This window comes from Trachypithecus francoisi, unplaced genomic scaffold, assembly GCF_009764315.1.
Source record: "Trachypithecus francoisi isolate TF-2019V2 unplaced genomic scaffold, Tfra_2.0 Lachesis_group5, whole genome shotgun sequence".
Lineage (NCBI taxonomy): Eukaryota > Metazoa > Chordata > Mammalia > Primates > Cercopithecidae > Trachypithecus > Trachypithecus francoisi.
Window position 1 is genome coordinate 59,025,838 of NW_022681470.1, and position 22,666 is coordinate 59,048,503.

Sequence of the window (22,666 nt, forward strand, 5' to 3'; positions counted from 1 at the left end):
GAGGCTAGGTATCAGGAAGAACTTCTTGCGGGACAGGGATTTTAGATCCAGATCTTGGATCTAGTCCTTCTATAGCTCTGATGAACCAAATAGTTCGGGAGTTAGGGAAGAGGGTAGATGGGTGGGGCGCTATCCAAAGGGAAGGGCATACGAGAGAAGCGGCAGAACCAGAGAGGATCAGTGCGGAGGGTGGCGGGCACTGGACCGCGGAACTGGCATTCGAAGCCCCAGAGGCCGGATGGTCTCAGAGGGAGAGGGCCGCTTAACGCGGGCAGGACAGAACCTCCCCTGGGCCGGGAGTGCAGGGCGCGGTGCGCCCAGGTGGGCTTGGAGGGAGGAGTGCCGAGCTCCGGAAAGTTCCACAGGTCCTTCGCAGTCCTGGGGAACAGGACCCAGAGGCCGACGCGACGGGTGGGGCGCTAGCCGGGCCGGCCCTAATCCCCCTCCATTGTTCCGGGAGCTGAGGCCGCCTCCCCACTTCCGGACCCTTTCCCCCATGGGGCGGGCGACGCTGGCAACGGCGGGCAGGGGCGCGGCCAGGCGGGCTGGGGTGGGCAGGGGCGCGCGCCCGAGGTTTGTCCCGGCTCCTGGGGCCGCCGCTTCGCTCCCGGGTACGTGCGTGGAGCTAGGGGCTCCACTGAACCACCTGTTGTGGGTTCGCGCTGCCACTACTTAACTTTGTGACACAGCGGGAAGTAACTTGATATTTCCGAATCTCCGTTTCTTCATTTGGAATGGGAATAAATAATGCTTCGCTCCCTGACCTGTTAAAAAGGATGAAATTAAATGAAACCAAGAATGTCCAAGAGCTCTATAAAATGCAGAGACGTGGAGTGGGGGTCTGGAGAGGCGGAGAGGTGCCGAGACACCTTAATTTTGCAGAACCTCATCTGTAAAATGGGTCAATGAAGTCTTTAGCACAGTGTGTGATCCAGCAAACGTAGCTCTTTTTATTATATGCTTTGAACTTTATCTTCTGCTCTTTTCCCCTAGATTCAAATAGAGTCTGGGATCCCGTCCAATTTAGAAAACCCTCTGGCTAGGGTAGGGGTAGATGGTGTTTGGGTGCACCTCCGGCTGTGCGTGTGTGTGTGTGTGGGGGGGGGGTGAGTTGAGTTGCTGGGTTGGAAAGGAGGGTGCTCTGATGTAAAAGAAAAGCTTCCATCTGGGATGGGGCTAGTGAAGGTGATGGGGGTGGTGACGGTAGGACTCTGAATAGAGAGGGCTTTCTCCAGTTTTCCACCCCCAGACACACCCTGCCTATTTATCCACGAAATAAAGGCAGCAGGACAAGGAGCTTCAGCTAAACAAACAAGGCTCCCTAGTTCTTCCCACCTGCACCAGCTCCACCCAGTTCCTCTCCTGGGGGCCCTGGCTGGGAGCTTAGAGATTTCCATCCCAGGAGGGAAGTGCAGTTTTTACCCATGGAGAGGTCTGATCTAATGGGATGTCTCAGTCCTTCTCTCTAAGGGGCTTCCAGTCTGATAGGGTAGACAGAATTCACACCTACATACCTCCACACACAGAAACAGGGCCCTCCTAGACGGAGCTGGAGATCAGAATGAGGGCTGGAAGAGACGCTGGTGAGCCAGGGAGACCAGGCTTAGCAGGATAGAGCGGGCAAGTCCTCTAATGCACAGCCACCGCCGTTTGCATGTGCTGGATCCATTCAATTTCCCTCCTGCCTCAGAATCTGTCTTCCTTCCCTCTTAAATTCCTTGCCCAGGGCCCGCAGGTGGGGTGCCTACTCCTCGGAAGCTGTAGAAAATGGGCCTTGAAGCTGTGTGTGTATGTGACAAGGACAGACAACTGGGAGCCATGTCTGGGGCCTGTCTGGGGAGACCAGCCGCATGAATGAGCAACCTGAGATTAGGAGATGACAGTTTGTAATTGAGGACAGGATCGTGTGGCCTCACTTTGTGACTGAACCTGCAGAGATCAGAGTCAAAAGGCCAAAGGGATTAGTCTGAGGAAGCCCTGTGACACGTATGTCCCAGTCCCAGCACTTGTCACTCAGGCTTGTAATTGTTCACTCTGTTTGTTGTCATTGTCCCCACTTAAGTTGACTCTTTGGGGACAGGGAGCATCTGCGATTGGATTTTGCCGCTTCATCACCTAGCATAGTGCCTGATGTATATTAGGGTGCTCAATAAATGTTGAATGGACAAAAGGCTGCATGACTAAGTGAATGGTTGAAGGTTGGAGACTTCTTGCAGGAGGAGGTACTTGAACTGGGCTTCAGTAAGTGGTCGAGTCGGGTGGTGATGCTCAAAGGTAACGTTTGTTGGTTACTTACCATGTGCTAGGCACTGCCTAAGCACTTTACCAGGGAGGAAATTAAGACAGAGAGAGGTGAAATAATTGTCCAAAATCATATAGCCAGTAAGTGGCAGAGCTAGAAATCAAACACAGGTCAGTCTGACAACAGAGTCTGTACCATTGCTGCCCAATAGAATGCTCTGCGATGATGGATGTGTTCTAGAACCGTGCTGTGCAATACTGGAGCCACTAGCTTTGTGTGGCTATTGAGCCTTGAAATGTGGCTAGTGCAACTAAGAAACTGCATTTTAAATTTAATTTTAATGAATTTAAATATAGTCACAAGTGACTAGCGGCCACTGCGCTGGACAGTATAGGTCTCGCATTGTCTCTCAGAGAGGCGGTAGAGAGGAGAGGGGGCCCAGAAACAGTCCCCCATATCTTCATTGGTCTCCAGAGGCTTTGCCCTGTCATGCTCCTGGGCTGTTCTCCGTTCACACTGTGGCCCCGGCTGGGCCTGGGAAGCCTGGGTCCCTTTAACTTCTCTGCCTGTGGGTGGCATAGCTTGGCAAGGAGGAAGGGGCCATTGAAGGAGAAGCACACACATGCATTATGCAATCCCTGTGCTATGCTTTGCTCTCGAGAAGCTTCTCCTGGCTCTGTGCATGGGCAGGGGAACACCTCCCCAGGCTCTCTGACAGCCACAGCTAATTGCATGGGGGCAGGAGTGGCCCTTTGCACCTGACCTGCTGTAAAACTTCTGACTGGGATTCAGGAACTTGTGTGGGCCACTCCAGTTTAGCAGCTGTGCCGGGGAGAGCCAGAGATGTCCCCTCAGTCTGGGATGGGCCTAACCCTCCCAAGGGGATTCCCCTGCAGTGGTGAGGGTGGGGACTGGCCCCAGAACTGTCTCCATCTCCTTGCTCTGCCCAGGGGTCCACACGCTTGGCATGCTGTTGCTGTCAGATTAACCCCTTTCAGTAAGAAGAGGTCGGAACAATACGATTTAACCTGAAGTTGGTTCCTATGGTGGTGCCAAACCATGATTTCCCAAATCTAGCATTTTTGAGAGAGAGGAACCTCTTCTGGGTCTCATCCCTCCCTGACCTTCTTTCTCTACCATCAGGGCTTTAGGAGACCCACATCACATCAATGAAACATCACGATGTAGTGGACAGTCTCTGACTTCTGACTTCCATGGTCTTTTAACTCAGGGCAAACAAAACAAAACTAACAAAAAAACCCCACCTTTTCGTTCCTCTCACCTGACTTTTAGGAATGTCTTCACCTGCCTTTATCCCTCCCAGCTCCACCTGAATGAATTGGGTCACCTTCTGGCAACACTGTGGGTGCCCAGCATCTCCCTGGCTCAGTCTGACCTGCACAAGCTTTGCCTTTGCTTAGCAACTGCCAGGGACTCGCTCTCCCCTCATAAATAACCCCCCACTCCAGGCACCCCTCCAGCTTCTCTTTTCCTATCTTCCCCCACATCCGTCCTCTCCATCACAGGCCCTCCTGCCACTCCAGGCAGTCTGGGAGACATTCCTTTTACCAATAAGGGAGCCAAGAAAAGACAAAATAAAGCAATAGCCCTTTTATTTAAAAATACAGCATTGTTCTCACGCAGGACTTTGTGCAAAGCCAGAGAGAGAACAGGTTGTGCTCTTATGTGTGTGTGAAAATAGACACACATTTTCCTGATGGGAGTACACTCCCTTGTTTGGATATTTGTGCAAATTGCAAAAAATCTGAGAGAACTTTGTGTCATCTTGTGTGTTTGGAATCTCAAAGATGATAGCTAGTATTCAAGTCATCTCTGATAAGAAGGTGTCATCTAAAGTGGGGAGGCTGTGCTAGAAACCAAGATCAATCTGGTGGGGTGGAAAGAGCATCCCCCAGGGTTTTGGGAGACCTACTTGTAACACCCACTCTGCCATGAACGTGTTGTGTGTCCTTAGGTAACTCTGTTCCTCTGAGTCTGTTCCTGCACTAGCAAATTAAAGGAGTGTAGGTAGAGGAAAGTGCCTGTTATTCAGGGGGTGTTTGGAAATGCACGGGGTGTTTTTCTTCATTTAAAATTCTCTTTTAGCCGGGTGTGGTGGCTCAAGCCTGTAATCCCAGCACTTTGGGAGGCTGAGACGGGCGGATCACGAGGTCAGGAGATCGAAACCATCCTGGCTAACACGGTGAAATCCCGTCTCTACTAAAAAATACAAAAAACTAGCCGGGCGAGGTGGCAGGCGCCTGTAGTCCCAGCTACTCGGGAGGCTGAGGCAGGAGAATGGCGTAAACCCGGGAGGCGGAGCTTGCAGAGAGCTGAGATCCGGCCACTGCACTCCAGCCTGGGCGACAGAGCCAGACTACTCCGTCTCAAAAAAAATAAAATAAAATAGAATAAAATAAAATAAAATTCTCTTTTAAGACAGAAAGTCTCAGTCTGTTGTCCAACCTGGAGTGCAGGGGTACTACCCTAGCTGACTGCAGCTTCAAACTCCCAAGCTCAGAGGATTCTCCTGCCTCAGCCTTCCAAGTAACTGGGACTCTAGGTGTGTGCCACCGTGTCTGGCTAGTTTTTAATTTTGTATAGGGACAAGGTCTCACAATGTTGTCCAGGCTCATGCAGTGTCTTTGATGGTCACAATAATAGGGAGATGCTCCAAACATTTATGAGCAAGGCCAGGGAAGCGAAAAGCTCTGCAGCGAGTGGGACAGTCCCGTCCAGTGAAGAACTGCCCGCAATGCTGATGGAGCCCCCACAAGTAACATGAGGTGCTCTCTGGTGCTTTCCTCTCTGAACTCAGTTCTGTGGGCTGCTCACGTCTCATCCATGCCCCGCCTCATTCTGCCCGGGAAGACTTCCCTGCTCACCCTCTCTCCTGAGTGTCTGTTGTACTCTCTAGTCTGGGCACATGTTCTAGAACCTAATTGGGAGGGTGGCTGCAGAACAAAGCAGAGTACATATGTGGAGGTTTGCCGTCCCTTTGTGAGTAAACAGTCCTTCCCCAGCAACACTGTCAACTCCTTGATGGCCCAGACCTTGCCCTGGGCTTTGTCTCTATCTCACGCAGCACTGAGCTCAGCACACAGAAACCTGTGGGAAAACAACTTCATGACTTTCAGGGCTGGCCGGGAACTTAGCATTCATCTAATGGAACCAGGTCCTCTGATTCCAGATTCTGTGTTATTTCCTCTCTGCCCCATCACCTGCTTCTGTTGTTGACAGAAGAATTCAGCAAGTGTTCTCTGAGCACCAAATGGTCTCCGTGGCGGCCAGCCTGTTTCCTGGCTCTTTTCAGTGGGAGAGAACCCCACCTTTGGACTCTCAACAGTGGCCTGTTCTGCTCCTTGCCAACCCACGAGCTGTCTCCTGACATGGCAGGATATGTGCCCGGCCCAGCCTGGCCCTCATGGGGAGGGGTTGCTGCTGAAGGTTGTCTGGGCAGCCCGTTAAGCACTAGTCAGAGACTGAGAGGAGAATGCTCAGGAGAAAGCTGCTGGTCCACCGCAGGAGCCAAAGGATTATTTGGAGGAGGACCTCACTTTAATTTCTCTAGAAGATGCCTGATTAAGAGAACAGTGAGCATTGTGAGCGACAGCCTTCATTGATTGGGCGCCAGCTTGGAACTAAGCATATGGTAGTTTCTTTATAGAGGTTAGGCCCTTGTAGCAGCTGGGGGAGACATTGACACTAGGCAGTAGGAAGAACTTCCCTAGAGTAAAGGCTCGGCCACAGGAACATCACCTGTCTATGTCTGTAATGCACTCATTTGGATATTTATTGAGCATCCCATTTCAGGCACCCTGATAGGACTGGAGGATACACAGATGACTAAGGTTAAGTCCTTGCCTTGAAGAAACACATAGTCATCTGTGTCATCCTATCGTAATAATTATAATTCAGTTAGATGAGTAGAATATTAATAGTAAGGCATAGTTATTGAGCACTGGGTTTTATTTATTGATTTATTTTTGAGACAGAGTTTCTTTCTTGTTGCCCAGGCTGGGGTGCAGTGGTGTGATCTTGACTCACTGCAGCCTCCTCCTCCTCCCGGGTTCAAGTGGTTCTCCTGCCTCAGCCTCCCAAGGTAGCTGGGATTACAGGTGCCCATCACCATGCCTGGCTATATTTTTGTATTTTAAGTAGAGATGGGATTTGGCCATTTTGGCCAGGCTGGTCTCGAACTCCTGACCTCAGATGATCCACCCTCCTTGGCCTCTCAAAGTGCTGGGATTACAGGTGTGAGCCACCACACCCAGCCAGCACTGTGTTTTATATTTATTGACTTATTTATCTCACACTACAACCTTTTATTTATTTATTTTTTTTGAGACAGAATCTTGCTCTGTCGCCCAGTCTGGAGTGCAGTGGCGTGATCTCGGCTCACTGCAAGCTCCGCCTCCTGAGTTCAAGTGATTCTCCCTGCCTCAGCCTCTTGAGTAGCTGGGATTACAGGCGCCTGTCACCAGGTCTGGCTAATTTTTGTATTTTTAGTAGAGACAGGATTTCACCGTGTTGACCAGGCTGGTCTTGAACTCCTGACCTCGGGTGGTCCACCCGCCTCAGCCTCCCAAAGTGTTGGGATTACAGGCGTGAGTCACCGCGCCCGGCCCACACTACAATTCTTGTGAGGTAACTAGTGTTATTATTTCAATATCACAGGTGAGAAAATGGAGGCTTACAGATGGGAAGTGATGTGACCAGGGTCACACAGCTAGTGAGTGTTGTGCTGGGGGGATAACAAAGGCAGGTGCCGTCCTACATGCATGATAAGTGCTCAGTAAGCACTGTTGAGTGATCCTATGCAAAATACCATGGGGACAGGCAGTGCTGGGAGCACCTCACAGAGGAGGGGACTGTGGGGCATAGCCAACCCCAGGGGTCACCTCCTGGCCACTGTAGCTGGCTTTTTCTTGAAAGTAGATCTTAAGTGCTCCTATTAGACACACACACACACACTCACACACATTCACACACACACACTATGTGAGGTGATGACTATCTTAATTAGTTTGATTGTGCTGATTATCTCACAATGTATACAGAGATTAGATCATCAAGTTATATGCCTTAAATCTATACATAAATAAAATAACTGGCTTTTTCGTGGCTGCAGAGATGGGCAACCTGAGTCCACAATGGGACAGTGGAAAAGGGGTTTCTGCCCCTCTGGCCTCTTCTCCAGCAGGGAAGGTGGGCACAGTTCCCCCAGGTCCACCCCCAGGGGACCCAGGGGGCTTGTCTTTCACTGCTTCTTCCTCCCATAGGAAAAATTCAAACAAACTCAATCCCCTCGGGCCTTTGGATATGAGCCAGATTGCCTCAGCGGAGGGTCTCCTGTGATCCCAGCCCCTTTCAGCTGCTCTCTGACCCGTTCCCCAGCATCCTCCCTCTTATCAAACCTGTTCCCTGTCTCCATGGTGACACTGCCTTACCCAGTTTCCTTGGGTGGTCTGGTTGCCTCATAGGGTGAAACTCTGAGAACATTTTCCTCATGTGCAGCCAGAAACTTCCGCTTTGCATGCCCAGGACTGCCCCTCTCTTCTCTCCTCTCCATTCCCCTCCTGCAAGCCTCTCCCTGAGACATTTCCCATCCCTACCCCATCATGGCTGTGTCCAGTTGAGAGGACTCGTAGCCCCTCTGGGAATCCGAAGGGCTCCCAAGAAGAAGGCTTCAGAATGAAGTCACAACCCATCATGTCAGTCCCCTCGCTGTACATGCATAGGTACAGATAAACACATGTGCCCTCACACATGACATACACGTGCCTGGCACCCTCAAAACAAGTACATCCAAGAGCCCAGGTATCCCAACCCATGACCCCCACTTCTTGTACATATCTACAAGTTCATGCAGCCCAGTGAATGTAGCCACAACCAAACCCCAAGCACCCAAGGATCAAGGTGTACTCTTATTTCCCCTGGGTCCAGGCATAGCCTGAATGTTTGAGCTGTGCTCTCTGAGTTGCACAAAAAACCAGCTGCACAGCCAACCTCCCAGGACAGTCGTATGTCAGTAGGAACCACCAACATGACAGAGCAACCTCTGTGTTTGGAGTTTCTGTGTGTCAGTTCCTTCCCTGTCATTGTGCAAGCACAGCCTCCCCACAGCAGGGCCCGGTGCCTCTTGCCAGGGCCCTTAGCCATTCCCAGGGCCCGTGGCATTGGCTTGGTGGCTCTCGGCCTTGAAATCCCCACTTCACCTCCCGCTTCCAGCTCTGCACGCTCCTCTTCCTTCCCCTTCCCCTGGCACCAGCCTTACCCCTTTTCCTTTTGTGACAGAGCTAGCCCTGAATGGGGCTCCCTCCACCCTTGAACAGTTGAAATTCGCCTCCTTGCCCCACCCCAGCCCCTTTACTGAGCGCTGCAGCTGGGCTTTGTGTTGTCTTGGGGCAGGATGTGGGGGGAGTGGAGGGGTTCAGGCCCCCTCCTCCGCAGGGGAGAACAATGAGGCCACTAGTCAAGGTGGTGGGGCACAGGGAGTGGGTGGGGTGGGGGCCATGGAAGGACATCAGAGCCTCTGCGGCCGGCCCCTGGAGGGACAGCTGAGTGATGAGGCCTGAGTCACATGCCCTGAGTGCTCCTTGAACTCCCGCTGCGTTCCTGTCGAGACACATCCAGAAATGCACAGGGTAAATATTTAGAGGTAATCATTTTTTTTTTCGGCACCTCAAGCCTCCTGCCTTGCTGAGAATGAGCCAGGGGTGGGACACCAGGGGGAGGAGTCCAATCCGGCCTAGCTTCTGCAGCTTGGGCTTCTGTGGGCGTCGCCCTACGTTCTCCTGACACTGTCCAGTGTGCTCCTGCACCTTCGCATTTCAGCCACAATCCGAGGCTAGTGGGGCCTGAAAACATCCTGAGGACCAAACCCTGGCTTAAAATCCATCAACAGGCTGGGTGCAGTGGCTCACTCTTGTAATCCCAGCACTTTGGGAGGCCAAGGCAGGCAGATCACTAGAGGTCAGGAGTTCGAGACCAGCCTGGCCAACATGGTGAACCGCATTTGTACAAAAATACAAAATAGCAAAATACAAAAATAGCCAGGTATGGTGGCAGGTGCCCATAATCCTGCTACTTGGGAGGCTGAGGCAGGAGAATCACTTGAGCCCAGGAGGCGAAGATTGCAGTGAGCCAAGATCACACCACTGTACTCCAGCCTAGGTGACAACAGTGAAACTCTGGAAAAAAAAATCCATCAGCAAACTCTCTCGGTTCTGCCTCTCTCCCACCTTAAACTGTGGCCACAGCACACCAGCTGCAGCTTCTGCGGAGCCCTGTTTCTAGACCCGCAAGCCCAGAGGTGACCCTACTGTTTCCACAGGGCAGCAGGGAGGGAACAGTAGATGAGAAGCAGCGCTGGGTGCAGCATGCCAGTTCCTTGGTTCTACCCTGCACGGAATGTCTCCCTTCCTTGGAGGACATGGAGTCCGGAGCCCAGGCTTTATCAAAGATAAAACATTTGAGACTAAACAGTCTTTTTATAGATTGGAACAGGACTCCCAAGCACACACTCTCCCGGCTGTTCCCCAGCCTGCCTTTCTGGGCACACACAGAAAGCACATGCATTTCTTGCAAGGAAATGGAGACACTGAGGTTTGAGGGTGACAGTGCATGTCTAGGGAAAGGAGAAAGCCTCAAGAAGGCTTGGGGGCAGTGCCCAGCCTTGTGGTGTCTGGTCTGGGCCCACCTCTGTACCCCCTCAGGGAAGGGGCAGGCAGAGATGAGAATCAGGTATCAGGATTTTGAAGTAGGATGGAACCCAAATGTGCCAGGCACACACACAGTCTCACACACTGTTGCTCACCCAGGCACAAACTGTGAAGAAGATGCCAACACAGGGTGGGACCCACAGAGGAAGGTACCAACCCCTCTCTACTACTTTCCTCCTTCCATCTTTCCCTCAGTGTCCTGTGGGCAAGTGTCCCAGCCCCACAGGCCTGTGGAAAAGGCACCAGCCCCTCTCCCACTGGCCTGTGGGGCTGGGACACTTGCCCACAGGACACTGAGGGAAAGGTAGGAGGGGAAAAGCAAATACGTACCATGTCCGTACTATTTATTAGGCAGTCTGTAAACATTAGCTCACTTAATCTTTACAAGCACCCTACCAGCTTGGTGCTCTCCTATTTTTATAGATGAGGTCAACTGGGGCCCAGTGGTCAAGGGCCCAAGATCTGACAGGTAACTGCAGAGGAGAGATGTGACCTCAGGGCCTTTTGACTTCAAAGCTCAGTGCTCCTTTCTCTTTGTTTTCTTGAGTGTAAAATGGAGATAATGATGGAAGCTAATTTGGGGTTATTATGAGAATGGAGGGAGGTTGTTTGGATAAAGGTTAGCTGGTGTCTGACACAGAGTAGGCCTCCAGTAAATGCCAAGGTAATTATTGTGATTATTTTGTGTTCAGGGCCTCTAAGAGGACAGTGACACTGAAACCCCCCACAGGGTCTGTCAGATAATATGGGCTTAAGATAATCTAGGCTATGGATCCGCAGAGGGACTGGGATGCTTACACCCCTTGGGAATCTAGTGGTGTGCCAATTCTGTGATGTGCCAAGGGTCAAGTCTTCCAGGTGGACTAAGGCAGTGGTCCCTAACCTATTTGGCACCAGGGACCAGTTTCATGGTAGACAATTTTTCCACAGATGGGGGTGGAGTGTGGGGGATGGTTTTGGGGTGAAACTGTTCCACCTCAGATCATCAGGCATTAATTAGAGTCTCATAAGGAGCGTACAACCTAGACCCCTCGCATGCGCAGTTCACAGTAGGGTTTGCACTCCTATGGGAATCTTATGCTGCCTTGGCTGATCTGACAGGAGGTGGAGCTCGGGTGGGAATGCTCACCCGCCCGCTCAGCTCACCTCCCTCTCTATGTTCCACCTGGTTCCTAACAGACCAAAGCCTGGTTCCAGTCTACTGCCCCGGGGTTGGGGACCCCTGGACTAAGGGAAGCAAACAGGTACAGCCTGGTAGGCACCTCAAAGGGCAGTGAAATGCCACTAGCTCTGGGATTGAATCAGAGGATGGTCCCCCATGGGGAGCCCAGGGACCATCTTACCAGTTCATGAATACTGAATGAGCCTGCTCCACAGATCGGAATGGCAGTGATCTCTGGGCCTCAGTTTCCCCACTGGTAAAAAGAGTGGATGAGATATTATTTGTCTCTGGTGATCCCTCCCTTCCTGCTCTGAAATTCTATGAATTTTACTCTAGTTCCTCCCTTTATAGGGAGGCCAGTTTCCTGCATAATCCCAATCACAGCCAGTCCCAGGGGAGTCTCACAAAAGAACGGTGAAAGACAGAGGGGAAAGTGGGAGACCATATAGAAAGAATCCTCAAATGGCCCAGGAGGCCTGACTCCCAGCTTAGTTCTTGCTCTTAGAGAGAATGCAGCTGCTGTTGCCAGACTGGCTTTGGAGTTAGAATGGCCTAGTGGGGGGTAGTGTGGGAATCTCAGAGGTCCTTCAAGGGGGTTTGGCACCTGGACAGTGCCAGATGGCCCAAGTGGGGAGTTCACAGCTCCTTTTCCCATTTTCTCTCCACCAGGGACCTCAGTATGAACAACCTCACAGAGCTTCAGCCTGGCCTCTTCCACCACCTGCGCTTCTTGGAGGAGCTGTGAGTAGACGCTTTGCAGGGTGGGAGGCAAGCATGGGCTGTGTCTAACATCCTTGGAACCAGGGCTCCCCAGGAGGTGGGGTGGCGAGAAGAGAAAGGGACTTGGGAAGCTAAGACTGTTCTTGACAGCAGGATGTTCTTTAGCTGACACCTGTCCCAGGTGTGAATTGACATGCTGGGCCACATGGCATGGGAAGTCTAGGATCTAGCTTCCATTCCTCTTTGAAACCAGTTCCTCTTTGCAGTATTCCCTCCTAATGTGAATAGTCACACTTCTCCCTGGGAGTCATCTTTGACCTGCTGTCATCCCCTGTGTCCAGCCACCATCCCCTCCCCAAGGCCTGGTGGTTCTTCTCTGGGATGTCTCTCACCTCCACCCCGTTTCTCTAGTCCCACTGCTACTGCCCCAGATGTCCCCTCACATCCTGGGGTTGAACCAGCCTCCAAACAGACAGATGCCCTCGTTCCATTCTAAATTACTCTGCACACCTTCAGGATGCATCTCACCAGTTCAAAAGCCTTCTGTAGTTCCCCATGGCCTAAAGGATCCACTTCTTAGACTCTCCCTTACAGTAAAGGTCCATTTCCTCAACAAAGTCCTCCCTGGTGAATCCTTGCCCACAGTGGTCACTCTCAGGTTGAGATTCTTAAATCTGGCCTTATATGTGAGGGGAGCTCATAAGTAAACCATCTCCTGGGTTAGAGTGACTGACTGCCTGCTCTGGGAAGCCAGGTCATTCTGTCCCAATCCTTCCTTTCATCCTAGCTCTATATCTCCAACACCTCCCAGCCCTGTTTGTTCTTATTTTCACACCACATAGATCCTTGGGGCTCTAGAAATTTTGCTTAAACCTCTCAAACTGAGTATTACAGCTCTTTCAGAATTTGTCTAACTCTTTTAGAATTTAAACAAACAAACAAAAAATAAACAAAGAAACCACAAATTGTGAGTCCCTGGCCCTGAAAGCATTCACAATTTCACCTCTACCCTGGCCCCACTACTCCCCTAACAGACCTCCCCACCTTGGCCCTAGACAGTGCTCCCCAAGGATGCAACCAACCTGCCCCTGTTGGAGTTTTGATCCCTAGGGCCATGGCTTGGTCTCCAGACCAAGTACCTGTTGAACCGCCTCTGGTAGACAGGCAAGCTCAAGGTGCTCTGGGAGAAAACAAGATAAAAGCCTTCCTGCCACCCCCAGGTCCAGGTGAGGCTGAAGAGCAGTGTGGCCAGCAAGTTAGCAGGAGAATGTGGCAGCTGTTGGCTCAGGCATCCAGGGCATTCTGTGTAAGGAAGTGGTCAGGGTCGGCCTGGCCGGTGGGCAGGAAAGCCTTCCTGGAGGAGGAAGATTAAACCAGTTTTCCAAGGAGATGGACAGGGTAAGAGGCAGTGGAGGGGCCTTTTGACGGGGAGATGACCTAGCTTAGGTAGGAATGCAAAGCAAGAGCAAAGGCCAAGGAGCTCAGGCAGACCTCTCACATCGTGGGAGGTCAGGACCCATTTTAGAGGCTCCACCTAAAGGACCTTTCCACGGCAAATACCCACCTACAGAACCCAAGCTAGGAGACCTCAGATGTCACGATGCCTTTCCACACAGTTTTTTTTTTTTTAACAATAAATGTCAAATAAAGAGACTTTTATTATTATGTTTTAAAAATAGCTTCTGAGGTATGCCAGCATAGTCTCCACATCTACAAACCTCTTGGTAGCAACTGATGCACATAATAATATCCCTGGGGACTCTGGAGATCAGGCAGTGGCTTCATCCACAATTAAACTCTGCTCAGTCAGGTTTCAGCATTGAGTGTATTTCATTGCATTTGCTCCTTTTAGAACTGGTGATTGCCCCTGACAGACGTGGAAATGCTTAATTAGACCAGAATCTTAGATGAATTACAACACCCCGTTTCCTAACCCTCCTGGATTAGCGAGGGTTAGCTGTAGTTTAGGGCCTGGAGAGACACAGACACACCCCCTGGTACTCATCCCTCCACTGATGACACCGTATGATGCAGTCCAACAGTTGAGAGCAGGTGGTGGTTAATCCAGGTTAGTACAGAACAGGATGAGGGGAAACTGTGGCCGTGAGCCTTGAAGTTAGTCAGGTCTGGGTGAGAACACCAGGCTCTGCCATGGACTGGTTCTGTGACCCCTAGGGGATGTGGTTGACTTCTCCTAACCTCAGTTTGCTCACCTGAAATTTGGGGAAAGTAATAGGCACTTTACAGGATTATTGTGAGAACTGAGGCAATGCATGTGAAGTATTAAACACATTGTAGATCTCAATAAATGGTAGTTCTTACCACCGCCCTCCCTTCCCCTATCCCAAGACACTGACTTATGGATGTCACCACCTCCTTGGGTTACCTGCCAACATCGTTGACCATTGTCTCTGATTTCCAGGCGTCTCTCTGGGAACCATCTCTCACACATCCCAGGACAAGCATTCTCTGGTCTCTACAGCCTGAAAATCCTGTAAGTATAGGTACACCTAATTTTACATAAAGCTGCAGCACTGAGAATTGTGAGCAAATCAAAGTTTCAGAACCCAGGTCTTGATTTAACACTGCCTTGCTTATTATTTCCTTATCTTCACTTTCAGTTTCAGTTGTTATTTCCATTTCTTTGCTTCACCTTGTCTGTAACAAACTTTATGATTTGTCAACAAACATTTAACTGTACCTGCTACATTCAGCCACACTAAAAGGAAGTGAAACATTAAAAAAAAATAAAGTGTATAATGACCATCGACATAGGTCTTTGTGGGGCTGAGTTCAGTTACAGACCCACAGGTCTCTCCCCATGAACTCTAGCCCAAGAAAGGGATAAGACTGTTTCTGGAGAGGGGAAATTCAGGTGACTTTTCTTTGGCTCTTCTTCTCCTTGCAACCCAACCTTAGTCTCTGTGGCTGTAGCACTGAGTTTCCATTCTGGCTGTAAACATATTCCCTCCTCCAGTCTTCAGGTTGCTTCCTCCCTGCTCCTCCTTTGCCTATTCCCTTTGAAGCAAAAGGTAAGTGAGAGTTGGAGAGGACCTTTTGTTATTTTACCTGGCTTCCACTTGCCATCAAACTGATTGCCCATTTCAGGGAAAGGAAGGCTGAGACATAATCTCCTCCCATCCCAACTCATGACTCACTTTGTTCCAACTAAGACTGCCCTCCCCAAGCCTCCTCATATTCTTATGATGAGTGAGGATAAGAGGAATTGGGAGGAAGCAGATACATAGGGACTGAAGGTAGACAGGAGAGCTTCCCAGGGAGGGCGCGTTGCCACAGGGTCTGGTTTGGGAAGAAAAGGAGGATATTGGGGAATGATATTCCCAATAGAATGGGAATGAATGAGCATTTATGCAATAGAATGAGCATTTGGGGCTTCCCTAAAGTGGTGAGTCATTCCCAACTCTGCTACTCCCTTACCCCTGACTTGACTTGCAGATCTCCTTTGTACAGTTGAGCAGGTTGTTCATTGCACCAGACCGTCTGGTTAAGGAAGTGAGAAGGGGCTGAATCCCAGTCCTGTGCCCTGGCTTGGGGCTGTATTCACCCAGAAAGGGATATCTTTTAAAAATGCACTCAGAGTTGCTGATGGATTAGTGGTGGTCCTACCCCGCCTGGCCCATGAGCTCCAGGCTTCTAGCTGGTCAAGGTCAATACTCCACATCTAAGCACTTTCTCCTTTCCCTGTGTTGTTGGTCTCTGGCCCCTCTGTCTGTGAATCTCTGACTCCCAAGGCTCTCTGGTCTCTATCCTTCCCTTAATCTCTGCTCTGTCCTTGGGTCTCTCCTGTTGTCACCAGCCTCAGTCTCCTTGTCTCCCCCTTCTCCTTCTCTGTCTCAGACCTTGCTGTCCCTCTCCCTGCCCCACTATTCCCTACCTCTCAGTTCTGCTTCTTCCTGTCTCCTCTCTGTGTCTCTCTCCCCACAAACATCTCTGCCCTGGGGAGCAGGGGAGGCGTTCTGAAACAGACACACAGTGCAGGCGGCCTACTTGGTGATGTGTCTGTGCCCAGTGACAGGCTCAGACCTGCAGTCTGGATTAGAGAGCAGGGCTCTGTTTACTGGGCCTTCAGAAGATGTGAGACTCACGTCCCATTCCTAAGACTCCGGCTTAGAGATGAGCCTCCTCTTTCTTCTTTGCCTGCATTAGGCAATAAATCAAAGCTTCAGAGAAACCACAGGCCTCCCGCCCCCCTTTCTGCAAATGGCACCTTTGGCTCAGTGAGTAGGGCAGCAGGGGGAGGTTGTAGGCAGGAGTTGAGTGGGAGCTGAGGAGAGCCAGGCTGTCCACTCCCCACTTTGCCATTGAGCCTCATTTTGCCCCATCCTCAAAGATCACCTGGTCCCCCAAAGCCTTTGTGTCAGTCCTTGGCCTACAGAACCTCTCTACCTTAGGGATGGGTTGGGTGGTCTTGGGGAATTATCCTCTTACATGCTTCAAAGCAGAAGATTCCACCTGCATCCTAGGCATGAATTACTCTCTGATGTCTGATGTCAATTTCCCTTGTAGTTCCTTCCATTGCTTTCTTTTCAGAGCTGCAAGAAAAATAGAGCAGTGGCACTGTGATAATGATAACCTATTTTTTGTACCAGGAGACGGTCACCTTAGCTGCTCCCCAGTCTTCTCTGGGCCTGGGACCCTTATCTGAGTGGTCTCTTCTTATTTCAGAGGCCGGGCTCTCCCTGTGGGACACTCTGCCTTGGTCCTTCTCTCCCGAGGCAAAGGATTAAATAAAGAAGATTCCCTCTCTGATCCTTTCTTAAATGACTGTGACAGAAGCCCTCTCTCATGTCTTTCCCACACCCCCCAACCCCCACCCATCCCTGCCTGACCTGGAAATATTACTCTTAAGATCTTCTTCTTCCTCTGCAAGCTCTCTAAGTCTTCAACCCATAGGCTCTGGCCAGGCTCAGATCAAGAGAGTCAGCCCCTGCAGGGAATTTTCAGTCTCACACTGCTACCTCTGTCCTGTAGAGCTGGCAAGGTCCAGACGCTAGTCTTAACCATGACTAGTCTCACCATCCTGGCTCAGCACTGGAGCTGTGCTAAGGGAAGCCGCAGTTCCCTCTGCCCTAGGCATGTGGGAAAATGCCTGAGCCTCTGGGGGCTCCTGTCCTACCTGTTTTTACATAGGGGCAGCTTTGGCCAGAGCTCCTGCATCTTGACCTGCGGCCTAAGGGTGTGGGGATGTGTGTGTGCGTGTGTGTGTCAGACTTCTCCAGTCTTTATCTCAAAAGTTTCCTGTCTTGTCTCCATCACAGGTTTCTTTCCCCAGAGCTGCCCTCCCAGGGAGCTGGGTGAGGCCTGAGACTTGGTCATCTTCCCAGCTCTGAAGACAAGCTCCTCCCTCCTTATGCCAGATTGGCTTGACATATGATGGCCTGGCATCTAGAAAGATTTCTGCTGGGCCTCAGTTGCTTCTCACCAGCCCCAGATCTGGGAAATTGGGGTAACAGTCTGAGGACCTGGCTCCCGTCCTGCCCTCAAGAGACTGGGCAGGAGATTTTCCCAGGTGCCTTGCTCCTGGATTGAGCCCCAAATCCCTATAAGTCTGTGACTGTGGATTTTTAGCCCATGCCATCTCGATAAAGATGAAGGCTCTTAGAAGGCAGCTCCTGCTTCCTGAGCTGGGGTTCATCCCACATGAAACCCTGGCTCCAGGCCATAGAGGAGTGGTTGGGAGTTAGCATCTCTGGGACCCATCCTGGAGGAAATCTCCCTGAACTGACCTCTAGTGTAGCCCTTTTCACCCTGTATGGAGCCGTCTTCATTTGACAATAACTGTGTTTACTCTCCGCCTGGCTAGGCGGTGACCATGCCTGGTTGAGTCTGGGCTCCATTAGTGTTGATGAACTGAATTGAGCTGACCCATGAAGGGACATGCTCGTCATTTGGGAGTGCTGGGCTCTGTCCGGGCCTCACCAACCTGGCTCGGGGGAGAAGGCTGCCCCCTCTAAGTCGCCCCTGTACATGAAGCAGTCTTTCAAGGGACTGGAGGACAGGAAGTGGATCTCATGTGCAGTCACAAGCCTTGAGGTCAGACTCAGAGCCTCACCAGACCCCAGAACAGGTGTTAAGGAGGATTTCAGATTTCCTCTCTCTGAGCCTCCGTTTCCTCACCTTTTAAAGTGGAGGAGTCAGAATAAAATTTCCAACATTTTTAGCTATGGAAACTTAAAATAGATTCTTTGTATTTCATACACGTGATGATCAGTGTTCACCCTCATGAGTGAGATGTGCCACCCTTGGACCTTGTTACAACATCAACACGTTACCCCTTTACATGATTTTTTTTTTTTTAAAAGGAAACTTAAAATCAAAAGCATTTTGTGGGCTGGGCGCAGTGGCTCATGCTTGTAATCCCAGCACTTTGGGAGGTCAAGGCAGGTGGATAACCTGGGGTCAGAAGTTCAAGACCAGTCTGACCAACATGGTGAAACTCATCTCTACTAGAAATACAAAATTAGCAGGGCATGGTGGCACATGCCTGTAATTCCAGCTACTTAGGAGGCTGAGGCAGGAGAATCACTTGAGCCCGGGAGGTGGAGGTTACAGTGAGCAACCTCCCTGAGAGTTGCACCACTGCACTCCAGCCTGGGCAACAAGAGCAAAACTCCGTCTCAAAAAAAAAAAAAAAAAAAAAACATTTTGTGTCGACGTCTCAATACATAAAACAGATGAAGGAGGTCTCTGGTTAAAGCCAGTGAAGAGGGTGGTACACTCCAGGCTGTATCTTACCTACCCGTCCTATAACCCCCAAGCACTTCTACAGAACTAAAGAAGCCTTTGGAAACCACTGGTGGATCACCTCTTTTATACCTTTTGGACATGACACTCATGGTTCCTGCCCCCAAATGCCTCTCTGGCCAGAGAGATGCTTCACATGTGTGAGGAGGGGAGGAGTGCTGAGGACTAGACTTCTACTGGACCAATGGCTGCATGTTAGAGTCAGCTGGGAGCTTGCAAAACTAGTGATGCCTCATATTCCTTCCCCAGAGACTTTGCCCCAGAGATTTAACTGGGCTTCAGTGTGACTTGGGCATTGGGATTTTAAAAATCATCCCAGAGGTCAGGTGCAGCAGCTCATGCCTGTAATCCCAGTGCTTTGGAGGGCTGAGGCAGGAGGATCGCTTGAACCCAGGAGTTTGAGACTAGCCTGAGCAACAAATCAAGACCTCATCTCTACAAAAAAAAAAAGTTAAAACCTTGTCTGTTGACTCTGATGTACAACCAGGGCTAAGAATCACTGGATTAGATAGACTGCGTCTCCATATAGAACCAGGGCTAGAAAGAGAAGTAGGAAAATGTCGTCATACAAGCATTGGCCTGAGAGACAGGACTTGAATCCTAGTCCTGATTCTGCCATTAATTTGCTTTGTAACTTAGGGCAAGTTACTTTCCCTCTCTGAGCCTTCGCCTCCTCATCTTGGAAAACAAAGGGCTGTTTCCTTCCAAGCTTTATAACCCAGTTGTAGTTCAATAAAATAATGATGGCTGGCAAGTGAGACCAGGAACATCAAGGGAAATGGGTCAGGGCCAAAGCCGACTGCCATGCTGACCTCTAACTTGATGGGTGTTGATTCCATGAATAAAAGGACTTTCTGATGATCAGACTGTCTGGCATGGGATGAGTTGTCTGGGGGAGACAATGAGTTCCCTGGCACTAGAAGGAAAATTAAGCGCCCTGAGAAGATGTTGCAGTGTCTGCATTGGTAGGAGGTACAATTCAGAAACCTTAAAGATCTTTCTAGATGTTTCTCTGGGATTTGACAAAGGAAAGGATGGAGGAATCTTAGGAGGTGATGTAGGTAGATGTGCATTAAGAGGCCTCTTGGAGCTCAGGCTCACCTGTACAGTGACCAGATGTAGCCTCCTGGGCCCCTGGAGGAGTGGGGCCTGTGAAGAGGCATGAGCAGCCTGTGACCCCCTGCTTTCTCAGCCATCATTTCTCTTGTATTCTTGCTCCAAGCACCCTCAGGCTTCTGCACGAGAATCAAGGTAGGCCCCTGAGATGGGAAGTGAAGGCCTATTCTTTAGATGAAAGAAGTCAGGATGGCTGGGAGGGTAGAAACACTAAGCGGGGCAGAGGGCAGGAAATGTCCTGGATGGAATGTCACCACTGAGTGAGGCTTTATGCACCTTCTGGCAGCCTATTCCTTTGAAAGATGAAGGAATCAAGGTCCAGAGAGTGGACAGGAAGTGACTTACTCAAGTCATGCAGTAAGTGGTAACACTGAGACCAGATACTAATCATGATAATTGATAGTATCAGTGAATGTGCTATTGAACTTGTCCTCTGTGTGAGACACTGCCATTGAGTGCTTTACAGGGGTGATTTTATTTGATCCACACAATCAGTGCATGAGGTCAGTATCATACCCAAATTATAGATGAGAAAACTAAGGCCCACGGTGCTTAAGTAGCTTGCACACTATCACACAGCTGGAAGCAACAGAGTTAGGATGTGGATCAGGGCTGTCTGACTTCCAAGTCTGCACCTGTGACAACTATACTTTAATGAAGCCCAAGAGACCCAGGTTTGAATTCCAACCCTGAAGCAAAACTCTGTAACTGGAAAGGCCCCTCTGGCACTTGGTGGAGCCTGGATTGAAGGGGCCACTGGAGGCCAGCAGACCTTCAGGAACACAGAATTTGCATGGAAAGAGGCTGAGCCCTCCAGGTGCTCACAGCCCTGGGCTCTGCCCCTTCCTGCAGCCAGGCCCTTCCCCTGTGTGGCCCTTGCCCCTTCCCCACCCTTTGGGGTGGCAAGGAGGAACCCAATCTCAGGGGTCCCCAAAGTCTGTCTTTGTTCTTTGTTGTCCCTTCTGTAGCCTTGCCTCTATGAAGGGCTCCTCCTATCCCCACCCATTCCCACAGTGAGCTCAGCATTCTTTTGTTCTTGTGATGCTGAGACTGGGTTCATATTTGAGATTTTCACATACCCGTAAGAGGAGTTTAAGAGAGATGACATGTGACTCTGACCAGGACATCACATAGGAGGCATGGATAACGACTCAGGCTCATCATCTTACCTTTCAGCATTTTCTAGCTTTTGCTGTATCGCACCACTATGATAGATGCTGTGGTGTAATGGTTAAGTGTGTAGACTCTGGACCCAAACCCTCTGGATTCAAAGCCCAGCTCTGTCACTTATCAGTTGTATGCACCCTCAGCATGAGGATGATAATAATTCCTATCTGTTGGAGTTGTAACAAGGGTAATTTTGAATTTATACAAGTCCTAAGACCAGGACCTGGCACATTAGCCATTGTATTATTAAACTGAAGGACCAGAAAATGGGCTACTCTTCCTGAAGCGTGGAATTACCTGAATGATTGTGGACCAAGGCTTCCCCCTCTGAAAGATGGGTGGATACACCATAAAGGGGTGGTTGAGTCTTCTGGGGTAGGGCTTACTCACTGTGCCCAGGGCAGTCAGCAACTTTCTCCTTTCCTGCTTCCCCAGCTCTTCCATGAACTCGCTGTGTGCTCTCCTTCTCATTTCTGGATATAAAGACCTGGAGGGTCATTGTGGGGTTTTGGGGCTTGGGTCCTGGTTCCCACAGGGCAGCTAGTGAGCAGATCATTTTCACTGGCTGGCACAGCACTTCTTTGAGGGATTAGGTGAGACTGGGCCATGAGAATAGTGCAGATACATTCATCTGGGGTACTTTGAATTGTTCCTATAGACAAAGGCTCAAAAAACTATATTTGCCTCGGGACCTGACACCCTACGGGCAGCCTTACCCTCATCTACATCCTCCCCTTCCACAAAGAAACTTTTAGCCTTTCAGATGAATAGACAGGGAAACTGACAACCTATGTTTTCCCACATCCTTACTGACCAAACTTTGACAGAATCCCAAGTACTCTGACTTCAGAATGCCTTCTCTCCTTCCTCTCCATGGTCTTCTTCACCCTTGCCTCATCCTAGGGTCCCTTCTGAGATGTTCTCCCTGGACACTGGGCCTCTCTGCCCCATGTACAACCCCCCAGGGACCTCAGCAGCCTCTGAATCTGCACTAACAAGGCAGGGGAGCTGGAGCAGACTCTCTCTGGTGCTCTGAGGCTGGGGTGAAAAGGAGAGGTCTGGCTTGGGGCTGGGGGTTCAAGGGAGGAGTCAGCACCCCCAAGCCAGTTCTGCATGCCCTGTGGGTCCTTAAAGCCCTTTCTCTTTCCCCGTAGGATGCTGCAGAACAACCAGCTGGGAGGAATCCCCGCAGAGGCACTGTGGGAGCTGCCGAGCCTGCAGTCGCTGTGAGTCATTAGAGGGCCGGTCTGGGAGTCACCAGCTTCCTGGGGCCTGAGTCACAGCCCAGGGCCCCCTGCCTCAGCTTTCCCTTTCCTCTGCAGGCCCCCCTCTCCCAGACCACGTTCCAGACAGCATGCCATTCCTGGCTTTGGTTTCTCCGGGGTTTTCTGTTGTCATCAGTGTGTGGATGTGTACACTCCTATGCGTATTTCAGGAAAGGAGGGCTCCCAGGCCCCACTGGGGGACTGTGGGAATGGGACCTCCCTAGGTGAGGCCACCAGGGCAGCGGTCCTGGGGCGACTGGCATTCCGCCATTGGAGCCTGGGGTTAGGGGTGGAGACTGATGCCCAAAATAAGCATCAGGAAAGGGCTGTCTCCTCTACCTAGCCTGCTCTTGCCCCAGGCTCTGTTGTGGGTGGGAAGGAAGCTAGGCTCAGATACTCATTTTCTCTACTTGGGGGTGGGACTGCCCTCAGGGACTCACAGGCCACCCATAATAGATCCCTCTCTCCAAGGAGCCCTGTAGTTCCCTTCTTGTCCAGCAGGGGC

The 22,666-nt window shown here is 50.7% G+C and overlaps 1 protein-coding gene, 1 long non-coding RNA gene and 1 other non-coding gene across 5 annotated transcripts in view; 2 read left to right on the forward strand and 1 right to left on the reverse strand.

Moving 5' to 3' along the window:
- Positions 1–22,666, forward strand: part of LGR6 (leucine rich repeat containing G protein-coupled receptor 6) — a 126,392-nt gene that overhangs the window by 19,889 nt on the left and 83,837 nt on the right. For both annotated transcript variants that reach the window (XM_033198351.1, XM_033198352.1), the window contains exons 2-4: positions 11,798–11,869; positions 14,271–14,342; positions 22,051–22,122. In XM_033198351.1, the coding sequence (XP_033054242.1) occupies positions 11,798–11,869; positions 14,271–14,342; positions 22,051–22,122 (216 nt within the window). The remainder of the gene's footprint in view (positions 1–11,797; positions 11,870–14,270; positions 14,343–22,050; positions 22,123–22,666) is intronic.
- LOC117075737 lies at positions 13,483–16,758 on the reverse strand. Of its 2 annotated transcripts, XR_004434094.1 has the most exons (4): positions 16,699–16,758; positions 16,298–16,401; positions 14,235–14,340; positions 13,483–13,715 (listed from the first exon to the last, which is right to left on the reverse strand). It is a non-coding gene; the product is annotated as an uncharacterized LOC117075737 (long non-coding RNA). The 2 variants fall into 2 exon arrangements; XR_004434095.1 differs by lacking the exons at positions 16,298–16,401; positions 16,699–16,758 and adding an exon at positions 15,744–15,829.
- Positions 18,050–18,150, forward strand: LOC117077105. Its single transcript, XR_004434686.1, has one exon. It is a non-coding gene; the product is annotated as a small nucleolar RNA U13 (small nucleolar RNA).